The 16,289-nt window shown below is 39.3% G+C and overlaps 1 protein-coding gene across 2 annotated transcripts in view; it reads left to right on the top strand.

Moving 5' to 3' along the window:
• Positions 1-1,844: 1,844 nt before the first annotated feature.
• The window catches only part of rars1 (arginyl-tRNA synthetase 1), a 40,475-nt gene continuing 26,030 nt past the window's right edge, over positions 1,845-16,289 (top strand). The window contains exons 1-9 of one of the 2 annotated variants that reach the window (XM_046040531.1): positions 1,845-2,003; positions 2,898-3,038; positions 5,303-5,491; positions 7,669-7,777; positions 8,943-9,043; positions 9,312-9,433; positions 12,189-12,309; positions 13,120-13,249; positions 15,930-16,034. In XM_046040531.1, coding sequence (XP_045896487.1) covers positions 1,959-2,003; positions 2,898-3,038; positions 5,303-5,491; positions 7,669-7,777; positions 8,943-9,043; positions 9,312-9,433; positions 12,189-12,309; positions 13,120-13,249; positions 15,930-16,034 — 1,063 coding nt within the window. In that variant the 5' untranslated portion in view covers positions 1,845-1,958. The remainder of the gene's footprint in view (positions 2,004-2,897; positions 3,039-5,302; positions 5,492-7,668; positions 7,778-8,942; positions 9,044-9,311; positions 9,434-12,188; positions 12,310-13,119; positions 13,250-15,929; positions 16,035-16,289) is intronic. The other variant, XM_046040532.1, reaches the window with a different exon arrangement.

Raw genomic sequence — 16,289 nt, 5'->3', positions numbered from 1 at the left:
GTAGTTTCACAACAAATAAAAAAAAAGTTCTTCTCTTCTATTTTAATGATTGAGTCTAGAATTTGCATTTTGTACTGCTTTTATTGATCTTACCTTTGAGTACAGATATAATAAAGTTTATTGACACAGCACTTGTCAAAACAAAGTCACAAAGTTCTACATGGTTGAACACAGATTTAAAACATTTCAGGACTGAGGCAAATAAAATGTGTAAAGTTAAAATGGAGTAAGAGCAGAGATAACTGCAATAATAAACAGGTAAGACAATTTGGAAATTAATAAGAGTTATTAAAAGGTTTGATTTGTTTTGAGAATTGATTTCAAAGATGTCGCCGGTCCTGCCAGCCTCAGATTCTCAGGGAGGGAGTTCCCGAGCCGAAGGGCTCTGACTGCAAAAGGCGGGTCATCTTTAGTCTCGAGCCGGGACCTAGGGAAAGCCAGCAGAACCCTGCCCGAGGCTGAGTTCACACGGGAGCAGCAATTTAGCAATGTAGCTAGGAGCAGAACCATGAAGTGCTTTAAATGTGATCTGTGAAACCTTAAAATCAATTCTAAAATATCCAAGTAGCCACCGAAGGGAGGTTAAGACAGGACTGATGTGATGTTGTTAAAAGGCTGCGCGGGATTGTTTTTATTATTCTTTTTGGCTTCACCCTGAATATAATGAATCACAAAATGAAATGGATTAACTTCCTGACATCAGGCCGAGAGAACAAAAAGACCTGATATTTAAGATGTTTCTTAACTGATAAAAAAAAAAAAAAAAAAAATCATGTTTGAACTTTGCAACCTTTTTTTTTTCCAAAACAAAAGGTCACACATGTTGCACATTTTGTTTTACAGGATGGACATGAAGAAACTTGACTACAGCTGTAGTCAAAAGTTTTAATGGATTATATACATGTAGGATTCAGATTCACCTGATAAATCCAGTTACAAAATGTTTGGGACTGTACGGATATTCTGACAGGCCAGTCTGAGCAGGAGAGGGTCTGTTGTTTCTTTACCTGTCTTTACATGTTATTTCAGCTTTTCAATTTGAGATTTATTATATAAAAAAAGTTCAAAACATCAAGCAATTCAATCTCTGGGTTAAAGTTAGTGTTAGTTCTGAGAAACACAATACAGGTAGACTGATTGAACACTATCTCCAGCCAGTGAGAAAAGAAATACTCACATACATTAGTACGAGTACCAAAATGTACAAATAAGTTTTTAGTCCTTTAGTCAAAACCCTTACTTAAGTAAAAGTACAAAAGTATTATCAGCAAAATGTACTTCAGTATAATACTTTATATACACTTCACTAGTTTAGTCCAGTGGTTCCCAACAAAGGGGTCACAAGATAAATTTGAGAGGTTGTGAGATGATTAATGGGAAAGATGTTCTCTAGTCTTTGTTTTTTTTTGTTGAAAAATATCAGATAATTTGAGCTGTTTTGGCCTAAAAAAGTTATTTAAGTGAAACCATGTGAGAAGTTTTTAAATGGGAAATGTTTCTGCTAACAAAAGAAAACATCTGAAACATGACAACGAGACAACTTTTTGTAAGAATTCGAAACTACTGGTTTAATCTTCAACAATGTGTGGTGGTTTATAAGTTTGTTTATTTTAAAAGAAATTACTTTAGTGCCGTAAAGTACAATATCTACCTATGAAATGAAGCCTAGTTGACTGGAAGTAGTCTATAAATTACCATGAAATGGAAATACTCAAGTGTTTAAAAGCTGTATGCAGAGTAAATGTCCTATTTGTGCACTTTGACCCACTGGACTGGACCTGTTCTACACACACCCAGCAGGTGGCGGTATCCACCTACGATGGTTTGGCCAATTAACCACAAAGAAGAAGAAGAAGTCGTCTCCTCTACCGGAAGTGTATCGCTTATCAGCAAGTTTCATCAGCCACGAGATTCCGCAGCAAATCAACAGAAGAGTTTCATTTAGGTGTTTCATAAAAATGGGAGACCCTGTGGCTGAGTACACGACTCGACTGCTACAGCAGGTAAGCGGCCGGTCTGTGGAGACTGTTAGCTAACGTTAGCTAGTGTGAGACCACCGGCGTCTGGCAGAATGCTAACGTCTCACACCAGCGCCAAACTTCCTTAAAAAAACACTTGGTTTAATCTATCTGTGCTTGTCAGGCAAAAATACGTAGATAACCGAACAAATTAAAGTGTCTGTTTTGTAGGTGGTCACCGATTCTCGAAATCGGCTAACAACTCTTACATCAAAATCCACTTATATTTAGTAATTTAAACTTTGGGATTCGTCTTTTATTAGTTAACGGTAGGTTGTCGAGTAAGTTAGCCCGCTGTTGGTATGTAACGGCAGAAGAGTGTTTTCATGTCAAAGTCATGTCTAATTTTGGTGCCGGGTTTACCGGAATATCTTTTGACTGTGCGACTCTATTATCTAGTTTATTAAAGTGTTGTTGAACAGGATCCTGGTTGGTTACAATGCAAAATCTTTCATGATTTAGACATTACTTTAAGTCTGCAACTAATAGATCATTTCTGTCTCGATCTAATGTTGAGAAAATAGTGTTAAATCATTAAATATATATTTTTTAAAACCAACAAAATGTATTGTAGTCTTGATTTTTATAGGAGAGTTTCCAGTTCTCAGGGATCCTTCCTGTCAGTTTGCAGCTTTAATGATAGTTGCATCATGCCCTGACAACTTTTGGTTTCATTCTGACTTTTAAGCTGCCCCAAGGTGCTGTTAAAATGGTTCTAGCCTGAGGGGGAGCTTTAATGTATGACTAAAATGTTTAAGATTTAAATTCAGCTTGTTGAAACAGAGAATTAACAAGTGTATTCAGATTTATCAAAGTCACATGACATATTATTCAATTCAAACAAATGAAAATGTGTTTGTTTTTTGTTTTGTTTTTCAGGAGCAGGAGATCCAGAGTCTCTCTGCAGAGATTGAGAGTCTTAAAAACCCACTAAACCAGAACCAGAGTGTTTCTCCTCATCTGGAGGAGCTGCGGGAGGAAAACTCCAAGTTGAAGTACCGCCTCAATATCCTGAAGAGGGTGAGTGACACAGCAGGGGCCCTGGAGATGGGCACAGCTCTGCTTCCTGCTGACCTCTTTGAGTTGAAAGATTACTCTGAGACAACCTGCCCGAAAAACACAATGCCGAAAGATGAACCATGAGTTTTAAGTTTTCTCTGTTGACCGTTTTCCCACAGTAATGGAAATCCTGGAAAAGCCATGGAATTTTAAAATCCTATTTTCCAGGCCTGGAGAATTTATGGAATTAAGTGCATTAATTTAAAGTTTTGGAAAAGTCATGAAATTGGATTTTGCCATATAGGGGCAGAGATTGTATTTAGAGCTGCAACGATTAGTTGAGGAATCAATTAGGTGTTAACTATTAAATTAATTAGCAACTATTTTAATATTCAATTAATCACTTTGAGACCTTTTCTTAAAGAAAAAATGTCCGAATTCTCTGATTTCAGCTTCCGAAATGTAACGTAAACTAAATATATTTGGGATGTGGACAAAAGGACCTCACTTTGAGTTTCAGGAAACACTAATCAACATTTTTTTATAATTTTCTGGACCGAACAACTAATCGATTAATTGAGAAAATTCTTGACAGATTAATAGATAATGAAAATAATCGTTAGTTGCAGCCCTAATTGTATATTTTATTGATTAATGTAAGTCAAAAAATCTGATTGTTTGAAGTATAATATATAAATAACTGACATTACGTGAATGGAAAAAATGCTGGTGTTTAAATGTCATTTAATAATTAAGCCATTTTATGTTGTAGGTAGGGCTGGGTGATATGGCCTAAAATGTTATCACTCTAAAAACATTTCATATCATTTGATATTGATAATGATCATGAAATATATCAAATCATTATTTCTTTCAAGGTTAAAGGCTGATTTTTGGTCCTGAGTGAAAATTGAAGAAACCAGATAGTTAATTATGTGGTTAAACTTTTCTTTATGGTCAGAATGTGACAAACACTTGATGCCAAACAGTGGATCACTTCACAAATCTGAGGTGGAACATTCAAAACTATTATGAGAAAATCTTTTTCAACAAATATGCAAGAGTAAAATTAAAGTTAAAATGGAAAAATTAAGTGCTAATTTGTTTGTGATTCAAATGAATTAAACCAAATATTTATTGATGATATATAGAACATTTATTACATTGTTAGTGAGGAAAATTAGATTGTGTTATCATGATTGTTTTATTGCTCAGCCCTAGTTGTAGGTTGTGAAAGGTCATTTAAATTAAATTAAAGGTCACTAAAAAGTCATGGAAAAGTTTTAAATTGAATAAAATGATTGGAAGAAAAGCTAATTTATAAAAACTCAATATTCTGGCTTTTTAACAGAATCCTTGTCCTGTGTTATCCTAATTGTGAGTAAATGTTTGTAGTTTTTAATAACAGCTTTCATAACAGAGTCTCAGCACAAAGAGCCAAACTGCCTGTTTAATTTCTTCTCTTCAAACAAAAAAGCTTTGCACAACACTCCCAATGCAGAGACAACTGCTGTTTGCAGAAGTGTCTGTGCATATTTATGATAAGCATAAAGATCACTGAGTCATTGCAACATGTGTCACATTTTCTCCATTTTAACAACATTACCCTGGTTTGCAGCATAACTTCTAATGACTTCTCCACCAAAGGGAACATGCATTTAATCATCAGTATAAACATGTTGCAATACATTAAGTGTCTTTGACAGGAGGGTAAATTAGGGTTTAATGTTGCTGTCTACATTATTAATGTAGCGTATTCTAGTTTAGATGATTACAATAAACTAGTTTTTGTGTCTTTAAACTACAACAAACTTTGTGTTGGGTGCAGAACAGAAAAACCGATGCAGTAATGATTTGTCTTGTGTAGGTTGTCAGACTGTAGACTACATCAGAGCTTATTCAATAAATAATATGAAAGCTTACCTCATTTCTACTCAGAAATCCTTCGAGGAAACAACCACCTCATACTTTTTTTTAAAATTACAGAATTACAGCTCGACAGCATTATTTCATAACGGCCATTATATTTTCTAAACTGACAATAATTATATATATATTTTGTGACTAATTATATACTACAGTGTTGTAATGACTAAGTGCAGCACTTTGTCGTCAAAGTAAACTTTTCAAATCTCTCGTGCAGCGTTAACAAACTTCTCAGTTGTTAGTCACCACCTTGCCAAAATCTGGCTGCACTTGGTCAAAGCTCGGAAGCTTCCCTGCATCTTCCTCTGCTTCCTCCTCGTGTATCGTCATTATGAAGCCGATGTGCTGTGTGTCCTCAGACTATGCAAGAGGAGAGGACCCCCTGCAGTAAATCCATGATGAACATCAACGAGCGGCTCCAGGAGATTTTCGGCGAGGCCATCCGGGCTTCCTGCCCCGAGCTGGACAACCCTCCGCTGGCTGTGGCGCCCAACCAGCAGGCCAAGTTTGGAGACTACCAGTGCAACAGTGCCATGGCCATGGCCCAGGTTAGACTGCCAACTCTGTCTGTGTATCATAGAAAAACACTCTTTATCTGGGGTTAAATGGAAGTTTCAGTCAATCTGCAGATCATCAAATGGTTTAAAGAGGTCATATTATGCTTTTTGTTTTTGTCACTCTCCATTATTGAGTTATATCTCTTTTTGTGCATGTAACAGGTTTGCAAAGTGAAAAAGCCCAAAGTCCAGCCCAAAGGGAGTTCCCATCTCCCACAGAAAGCTCTGCTCTGAACCGCCTGAAAACAGCTCGTTTGTTGTCCAGCCGTTCCCTTTCATCCCTGTGATCCTAACCCTAAACACACGCAGAATAAAAGAGATGATGGAGGAAGCGTTTTTTATTGACGCTGCTGCAGTCCGCCTTTTGTGCAGCCGCCAGTGTTCGCACAGTTGACATTTATTACATTGTTATTTTTATGAATGAAATGGCTGTTGTTTGTTGATGTTTGCCTTTGACACGAGACCAATATAGCCATAAGTTTTACAATAATTGTTCCACTTGGAGATGACATGCTAGCTCACAGAGACCATTGTGGCTTGTGCGCTGGACAAGACAACAGCAGGCAACACTTGGGCGTCTTGTGGTCGCACTGTTGAGATTTATTAGGTTACATCACAACTCCTTATTTGTGAAGATGATTTTAGACACTTACTGTTTATAGCCAGTAGTCCCCTATTTACTACAACAACAAGATCTAGATTGTATTCACAGATAGTTTGCCAAGCGGCCTCTCTGAAAAGCGCTCTCCATCTTGAATCTGTGCTTTCCAAGTTGTAGGCAGATGAAAAAATGGAATACGCACAAACACACTCACAGCTGTTTTATTTTAGTACCTTCTAAGCTTCAGAAAACACCAAAAACCCATATTTAGGAAAAGGCTTGTAGTTTTTATTCATTAGTTATTTGCATTTGTGTCAGACTATCTAGACGGTTCTAGTGTTAAATAAAGGGCTCTCCCTGTAGGGGTCCTCTCCATAATGTTGTCAGACTCTTAAAAATAACAATCGGAGCCTGTCAGCGGCGAAAAGAAGCACTTTAGTGGACGTACTTTGACGGGGAGCGATAGCCCTGTTTCGCCAACTGCAGCGCACTCGTTCAACGCTGGACCAATTTTAAAAAAAATGTTGTCCCCGGTAGTCACATAGACACAAAAATATGTGATGGCTTTTCCAGGTTGAAAAATACCTTTTCAATACATTTACTCATTTGGCAGACACTTTAATCCAAAGCGACTTACATACAAGCATCAATACAGCTAAGAGATCTACAAGTGACAATAGATATTAGTAAGAGCAGCAATAATTACTAGTGTGAGCCAGTGTCGGGCAAGTTACTCAGAAATTGTAATAATTACCAGTTATTACTCCTTAAAAAAGTAATATTACTTTACTTATTACTTATCTCTCCCTCGTTCTCAATTCTTCATTTAGTGTTTGGCTGTCAGCAGACATGAACAACAAAGTCTGGTCCAGCTGAGCTGCCGCACAGTCGTGGATTTACGTCAAGGATGGTGCGTTCAGTAACGAGTAACGCAGCGTTTTAGAAAAGTAATTAGTTACAGTACTTAGTTACTGGGAAAAGTAATATTTTTACAGTAACAGTTACTAACGTGTTACTGCCCAACACTGGTGAGAGCCAATGGCACATATGGCATCAATGGGGTAAATACCAAGGGAAGGAAGTAATGAAATAGAGCAATCAATACAAGAGAATTGTAAGGGGATAGAAGAAGTAGGTTAGAGGTGTTTTTAAGAGTCTTTTCTTGAGAGTGAAACCCAGTTTTCAAGGTTTTAAAAACATTGTATTTTTTTTTTTTTTTCGAAACCTTTTCTTTAAATATAAAATACTTGGACGTTTTTAACAACATTGACTTTTTTTTTTGTGATTTGCTGTATATTTAGAGGCTTTCATTGCAACAGTGCAGTGTTTGATTTAGTTCTGTGGTGCTGAATCGGAGCCACAGCCACTGCAGGTTTCATTGTCTGTCTGTGAAAATCCAATACATTGAATTTTGAAATTGCGCTTGTCAAAAAAAAGTTTCTGTCCACACACTGTTTGGAGATCAGCAGTGACGTGCTGATGTTCGCTGCCCTGCGGCTCAGAAAACAAGTTTGTTTTTTGGGAAGAAAAGTTGGGTCAGTTGATTAAACACTTTATTGTGCTGCAGATGCTGAAGGCAAAGGGAATGAAAGTCAACCCGAGGGAAATCGCAGAGAAGATAATCCAGAACCTTCCCGACAACGAACTCATCCTGAAAACTGAAATCGCAGGACCAGGTAGAGACGCAGAACAGGCCACAGATTCATCCTCATGACTTCTCTTTGGTGTTGAGGAAACTTTTCTTTGCTGCTTCCAACACTTTTTTTGTTATTGTGGACAAATTTTAAAGTTTCATAAATAGGCGAATTATTGGCGACCCATTTTAGCTTTTTGCAGAGAAACAGAGAGATGTTATCTATTATGTTACAAGATGCGGAGACGGTGGATTCAAGGAGTGAGTAAACTCTATAATAAGGTGGAGAAAGAAGTAGAATTAAAATGGACAAATAAGAAATAATCTACGTACTGAAAGAAGTTTTGTGAATGAAACATTTTTTAAATAGTATGTTTGTTCAGATGTTCAAAGGAAAATATCACAAGTGGAAATGCTGTCAAGCTGCCATTAATTGTATTAGATAAAAAATATTGTATTTGTTTTAATAAGCTTTATCAGCAACATTCTTAAAAAAAAATTTTAATTTTAAAATTATTATCCAAAACAGTCAAATATCAGAAGTCAGTAAATGTTGTTAAGAAATGCTCAGATCAGCTTATCAGAAATACACAGCTCGAAGGTTTTTCAGAATAAACTTCCAGCTAAATACAAAAACTGAATGATTAGTGGAAATACAGTCGTTAATGTTAGCTCTTCAGATAATGTGTTAGAATCCCTGCTGAAGCATCTCTAGTTGGCCTGTCACGATAATTATCGTGCAATATATGAACATGACCTCGATCATTTTTGCTGACCTTGATATTGCCTGTTGTGTTTTTTACATGCGTGTTTCTTTACATAAGAGCGTCTCCAGCAATTTAGAATCAACACCAACATGATGCCAGAAGAAACAGCAGGGTTCAAGTCCAAATGGACGAGCCGGCGTGTGGACAAAAAGCAGCAATACATATATATTATGTTTTGTGGTTTTATATTATTTATTTAGGATATTTGTTTTACATTCCAGTGTCTGAATATTCTTACGAATAAAAAGTGAATTGCTCTTTGAATTATCATTATGTGAGTGGCATTAAATGGTCTTAAAATGACAATAATGTCTTTTATCGCAGTTATTTCTGGGACAATACATTGTCCAACAAAAGCAGTTTGTATTCGTCTGTGTTCTCACACCAGTGTCTGCTCTGATTCGGTTTCATCGTCCCCTGTGATGTCTTTTGTGTTCTCAGGGTTCATCAACATCCACCTGAAGAGGACGTTCGTGTCCAAACTGTTGAGCAGCCTGCTGATCAACGGAGTGCAGCCCCCCCCGCTGGCCTCCAGGAAGAAGGTTCGTCACACTCCCACATGTTGGCACGAATCCAGGTGTAGAAACGGCTTTACATCGTGATGAGCGATGATCGGCTCGTCGTGTGTTTTTGTGGAGAGAAAGTAGAACATATTCGGTGTGTGTGCGTGTGTGTGTGTAATCTTAGTTTAAATTTCAGACGCTAACCGTAGTAACACATTTTAGTTTGAAGTTGTAATGTTCTTCTAACTGAAGCATCCCGGTGAAGTTTGATTTGGATTTAGGTCTCACAGGTGTGTGTTTTGCTCAGGTGGTGGTGGATTTCTCCTCTCCCAACATTGCCAAAGAGATGCACGTGGGCCACCTGCGCTCCACCATCATCGGGGATAGCATGTGTCGGCTGTTTGAGTTTCTAGGCTATGACGTTCTCAGGTCAGTTCAGAACCTGCTGCATCTCAAACACGATCACAATCTGCTGCGCTCTCAAGCTGTGCTCACACATATTTAAAACATAAGGCCCCGTGTCCACCAAAGCGTTTTTTTGCCAGCTGAAAACGCCACCTGCTCTTCTGAAAACGCCTAGCTGGGAGCGCCAGGGTGCGTTTTGGAGGCGCCGTGTTTTTTATTTGAGAGGCTGTGGTTGCTATGATACATAATTTCCATGGAGGCGACGTGCTGCAAGTAGGTTAGCCTACTTAATTTTACTGAATGTAAAAATGTCACCACAAAGTATGTAGTGCTGCTTGCTCTGGCCTTTGCTCTGCGTGAAGAGGAGGCTGAAACATTTACTCATTTGGCAGACGCTTTTATCCAAAGTGACTTACATTTGAGGAACAACATAGAAACATCAACAGAGCATCAAATACAGATCTACAACTGACAATAAATACTAGTAAGAGCTCACAGAGCATATCACATCAATGGGGTAGATACCTAGGGAAGGAAGTAAGAGTTAACAAAAAGTGCAATCAAAACAAAAAGTGCAGTCAATACAAGATCATTGTAGGGGATAGAAGAAGAAGAGCACAGGAAGTGCATGTTAGGGGTTAGAGGTGTTATAAGAGGAAGTGTTCTCTGAAGAGATGAGTTTTCAGGAGCTTCTTGAAGTAAGAGAGGGACGCCCCTGCTCTGATGGCGTGTGGTAGCTCATTCCACCATCGTGGTGTCACAGATGAGGACTGGGATTGCTTTGTGTGAAGGGACGGCAGAGCCAGGCGGCGTTCATTGGAGGAGCGTAGCGGCCGAGAAGGAACGTAAGTTTGTATTATGGAGTTTAGGTAGATGGTGCAGACCCAGTAGTCAGTCAGTTTGCAGCATTAGTGACTTGAATTTGATTCTGGAGGCCACAGGGAGCCAGTGGAGGTCACTGAGTAATGGAAAGACATGAGTCCTTGTGGGCTGATCAAAAACCAGACGCGCTGCTGCGTTCTGAACCATTTGTAAGGGTTTCACCGCACAAGCTGGAAGACCTGCTAGGAGGGCATTGCAAAAGTCGAGGCGAGTGAGGTAGGGCCTGATTTTCCTGATGTTGTACAGAGCAAAGCGGCATGAACGAGAGACAGCAGCAACATGGTCTGAAAAGGACAGCTGGTCATCAATCATGACACCCAAGTTTCTCACCACCCTGGTTGGAGTGATGGTTGCGGAGTGAATCATGAGAGCGGGTTCATGAGATTTTGCGGGCGAAGACACACCTCGGCGAGTAGGCACATCGTTTTATTCAAAATCGGATGTGCTCGGTGTTTGTCCCGCCCCTCCTACACTGTGATTGGACAGCTGGGTAAAAAGTGACAGTGACGAGCGCAGCGTTTTATCCCAAAAGTTGAACATTTTTCAACTCTCGGCCACCGGAAAAAAACGCTCAGCGCCTCGTCACGCTCCTGCCGTTTTTACTAGCTCGTAAAAATGTGACGCTCCCCCATTGCAATGAATTGGAAAAAAGAAAAAAAGACTTTGGTGGACACGGGGCCTAAAGGGTAGTGATGTGCGATGCCACTTAATTCCTATACGATCCAATACCAAGTAATACCCAGGCTGATGTTGCCAATACCATTAGTTTTTACATATTTTATTTCTAGTTTAATGTGACCTCCCGTTTCTGTATTTATGAGAGAAATAAGGAGCAGCATTCAAAATAATGCTGCATAATGACAAGACATCAAACTACTGTCATATTCTTTAATTATAATAAAAATATCCTGCTCAGAACTGCCGCTTCATAACATCATCATATTATTGTGACAGACTTAATCTCAGATGTTTAGCGAAGTTTGCGGTGTTGCCAAAGTATTTCACTGTCTTTGCACACACATCACACAGAGTAACACATCGTCACAGCTAAAATACAGCCAGACGTGACTGTTTCTACAGTCAGCCAGAGTCCGTATTCAATGGTGGGAAATGGAAAGAGCTGCAGCGGCTCACTTCAAAGAAGCTCTGTCACAGACCCGTAGCGCAAGCTTGACTTTGACAGGCGGAAGGAAAAGTAGTTCCTATCAACCGAGTATAATTAGACCATCCTGATGACCGCATCATGAGAAATAACAGGAAACATTAATATCCATGTGAGGCTGTCTTGTTCATGACACATGAGGAAAATAAATGGTTGCATGCATGGACAATGGAGAGACATCTTTGTCTATTCAAAGTGCTTTATCCTCTGTGCTTTGGGCATTTTAAGACATTTCAGACTCAGCTTCACACTGTTACTGTGCTCTGACTTAAGTTTGCCAACATGCCACAGCTAATACGGCGTGTTAATATGCTAATGCACGTGCCTAAAGTTTGTAGCATTCCTCCTAAAGCACAGCCAGTGTTAGCATGCTAACATAAAGCGCACAGCCGCAATAAGCATTAAAGTGTATGTTAATGAATATTGGATGTTAACTGACATTGACAGTTTAGGGTGCTATGATGCTAATAGTATGCATGAAACAATTAGTTTGTAACACGTAGCATGCAACAATCATACATTTATCATGCTAACACTTCTGCTAAGATCATGAATGTCCACAGTAGGTCACTTATCTTGGATGTTGAAGGTGAACTTTTGACGTGACAATGGTGTTAGTTGTTAATATAATGGTGAATATCCACACCACAAATATCTTGCTGACTGACAGGGATCTCAAGTAAAACAGGCCTCTTGTGTTTTGTCCGTTTTTGACTCTGCTTGTGTTATTCTCAGGTTGAACCACGTGGGAGACTGGGGGACGCAGTTTGGGATGCTGATTGCCCACCTGCAGGATAAATTCCCCGACTACCTAACCATCTCCCCGCCCATCGGTGACCTGCAGGCCTTCTACAAAGTCAGTTATAACTCTAACATCTGTTTTCCACAGACAGTGAGCAGGACACGTTGGCAAAGTATCTGAAGTGACTTTAAATTAAAGTTGTAGTAGTAATGCACAGATACAGGCTCAGTCACATATATTAGGTTAAATATTAGTTTGCTGTATGTTTCAGCTTTTGAAACTGAAGGGAACTAAAAGAATAGATGTTGCTTAAGTTGTCCTCTGGCAGCAAATCGCCTTTTGTATTTGGCTGTTAAGTTTACTTTCATGTACTGGAAATTATTTTAGGGTTATTTTGAGTTTAAAGGCTGATTTTTGCTCCTGAGTGAAAGTTAAAGAAACCAGATGGGTACTGGTGGTTGTTAAACTTTTCTTTATGTTCAGAACAAACACTTGATGCCAAACAGAGGATCACTCAACAAATCTGAGGCAGAACATTCAAAACTTTTATGATAAAATCTTTTTTCAGTCCCTTTTCCTCAACAAAATAAATATCTTAATAAAAATATTCAGTGCTAAATCATTTGTTATTCAAATGAATTAAATAAAACATTTATTGCACATTCGTTATATTGTTATTGAGGAAAATTAAATCACGATAATTCACATTATTCCCCAGTTGGAGTTGATATTAATAAAATATATATATATTTATAATATTCTGTGGAGCATGATGTGGCTGCAGTGTAGCACACTTTGCATGTATATATTGTGTGACCGCTGTGTATGAATGCTCTTTAGCTGCTCTTTTTGGACTCCTGTACTCTCATTTCTTGCTTTTCTCTGAGTCATTTCTCTCCATCCCCCTTCTCTTCCCTCAACCAGGAGTCTAAGAAACGTTTTGACGACGAGGAGGACTTTAAGAAGCGAGCGTATCAGTGTGTTGTCAGACTGCAGAGCAAAGAGGCCGACATCATTAAAGCCTGGAACCTCATCTGCGATGTCTCCCGGAGAGGTGAACCGCCCGTGAATGTATCTGTTATATAATGAGACTATAATGTTAAAGCAGTCATCCTCCCCTTAAACACACAAAGCGAGTGTGTCCGTACACTTTGCATGTGTGGCTCTGCTTTGTCGTTTGATCACTCTTTTTTCTTTTGACTTCACATGTAGATAATTCCAGCAGAGCCAGGGGAGTTAAACCTCTTAAACACAGACCACTATTTCCAGGAATTCCGCCTAAAACAACATACCCAAAATGAATCAGTGATAAGTCTAAGGATTATGAATCAACTGTAAATTATTTTATTTTCTATTAAAGAGTAAATGGAGATGCAATAAAAATATATTTTCATCCTCGCCTGGTATAAAATCTATATTTTAAGAGCAATATCACCATTAAAACCATCATCCAACTCATTATAATGCAGATGAATATCTTCTAATACACCTGGAGTACAACTGTAACTTTAATGAAAAGAAAATAATATTCAGCAGTTATTACACAAGCGCTCTAAAACATACCAGGCGAATGTCCATGTTTTGGCCATATTAAATGAGTTTGCTTCAAAACACTGTTTCTGTCCATACAGCCACGTTCCAAATAACATAAAGCTTCCAAAACATTGAAATATTGATTAAAAACAGTGAATATTCTGTGTAGCTCCTGCGAGTCGGCCAGTAGAGGCCGATAAAGACCGTCTCTCCAAAAGCAACACTTCTTCTCTTCTTCATTTAGACGAGAGAAACGAAACCTAAGTTCATACAGAACGCTTTCCTCGCGGGGGTTTTATCGCTGTACATCCCTGGAGTGTTCACACACAACGCGATAGGGCGAATAAACACAATTCGCCATTATTACAGCTGTATGAACCCAAAGTAAACATTTTGCTGTGATTAAATATCAATAAACTGATGCCGAAATAACTACAATATGATGCAGATTTTTTAAACATACGAATTCATGCTTTGTCAGGTCTGTCAGCAGGACAACAACTTCTAAAATGTTTGTTTTCTGAATGGAGTTCGGATCGATCAGGGCTATGCTATGCTAATTTGGTCACAGTAACGACGATACGATAGCTGGAATAAAGTTACATGCACGTGTTTCTGAACTCACCAGGCAGTTCAACCTCCTCACTTTCTTTTCTCCCAGTAATGTCCAGTTTTTATATAAATACGAAGTAGTGCCAAACGACGCTAACAACACTGGAACCGGATGTGCACGGAAGCTGCCGAGAAGCTTGAGTGAAGATAAATCAATGTTGTAATCCCAAAAACTAAAGTAAAAAGCTAATTTAATAAAAGCAGTTTACTCTGAGCTCCTCCCTCGAGCAAACGGCGTAGTTGTCAGAGCGTAATCCAGTCCGACCACGTGTTTATTTGTCCAAAAGCTGGAGCGCTGCTCCTCTAGCCCAATTTTAGCAGCTCTCAACCGACCGAGATTTTCAATCGCCCGCTTTGCCCGGCCCCCTCCACACAACGCTCTGAAGCTGTCGGTGACGTACGGACAATCTCAATGTTGATAGGCTATCGCGACTCAGCGTCATGCGAATTTCTCGCTTGAGTTGAAAATATTCAATTCCTTCACGTTGCCTTTGCGTCGCCCGACAGAAAATCGCGGCTCTACGTGTCTTTGCATTGACTTTGTATGTAAACTCACCGCCCCGAACGCTCTCTTCACTTTTGGTCTGAAAGCACCATAAGAGCTCAGGTATTGCGCAATACCAACATGGCAGCCCGCTGTTTTTGGACTGAAAACAGCGAAAATGGCAAAAGTTAGTCAGCGGGTGTAACTGTAAATGTACATTGGTGCGTTTGTTATTATTATCCGGCTAAGAACTGTGTGAGTTTAGTGATTTGAGAAATATGAGTTACACAGCTGATCAGAGCTGCAGCTGAGCTTTCTTTAGAGTGGTCAGACTGCGGTGTAGGAGGAGATAAGAGTTATCTGGATGGCAATAACTGCAGCCATGTACTGTGAGAGATTCATGTTGTGATAAAAGTTCATTTAGATCAATGGTTGGCAATAGGCGGCCCACGGGCCAGAACCGGCCCGCCAGCAATAATATCTGGCCCGTGGCCAGATTGCTTTGATAGCAGAAAACTAAAAAATAAATAACTTGATAGCGGCTGGTGCTGAAACAGATTTCGGTCACGACACCAACAGTTACTCACATAATCGCTTCCTCTTAAGTGATTGTGCCTACAAAATAAAAGCGCGATAAAAACATTTTTTGCAGCAAAGCTTCATGTTGAGTTTATTGAGTGCTTTCACTTTGAAAAGTTCTGAAGGGCATTTGAAAGAGTCTCTGGCCTGCTTGACACACCTCGGGAAAAGCCGTCAGTAATCTTGTGATTGGATTCCCCTGAATTCCGATACCAGACTTGTTTGCCGACCCCTGATTTAGATGCTTGGTGTTTGATGTGTGTTTGTTGTGGATAAAAATGGTTTGAGCTTCTTGCTGAGCCTCCTAGCTTCACGGAGGTGTGTGGCATGGATAGGGTGACAAAATGATAGGATCGTCCATGGATTTCAGAGATTTCTAAGAGTTCTCTGGATGGCAATAACTGCAGCCATGAAAAATCAATCAGTTTTAGTTTGTGTTCATTCAGTTGTTCTGGCTTTGATGCTCTTGTTTTAGTTTTTTTAAATTGGTGTTAATACTTGGGCGATGATGGTGTGTGTGTTTCAGAGTTTCAGAGGGTTTACGACTGCCTGGACATCAAGATCATCGAGAGAGGAGAGTCGTACTACCAGAACATGATGACGCAGGTGGTGAAGGAGTTTGATGAGAAAGGTCAGTGTGCAGCAGGTCACAGGACGTATTCACTCTGTGGGCTTCTGTCAGAGGAATCCTTCATTTTGTTTACATTATTTTTCATTTTTGATAAACTTTAATATAAAAACTGTCTCTTTGTCGGTCAGTTTGAGTCCCTGTTGCCTCTGTGCTATTCTTCTGTGTTCAGGTTGTGTTGATCTTACTTTATTAGGGACTTTTTTAACACCACTAGTGTTGTCAGTCTGGTTTTGACCACCAGGGGGCAGTACTGCC

Source organism: Micropterus dolomieu, linkage group LG23 (assembly GCF_021292245.1).
Source record: "Micropterus dolomieu isolate WLL.071019.BEF.003 ecotype Adirondacks linkage group LG23, ASM2129224v1, whole genome shotgun sequence".
NCBI lineage: Eukaryota > Metazoa > Chordata > Actinopteri > Centrarchiformes > Centrarchidae > Micropterus > Micropterus dolomieu.
The sequence above is the reverse complement of the archived record's forward strand: the minus strand, read 5'-3'. Positions and strand labels throughout refer to the sequence as shown.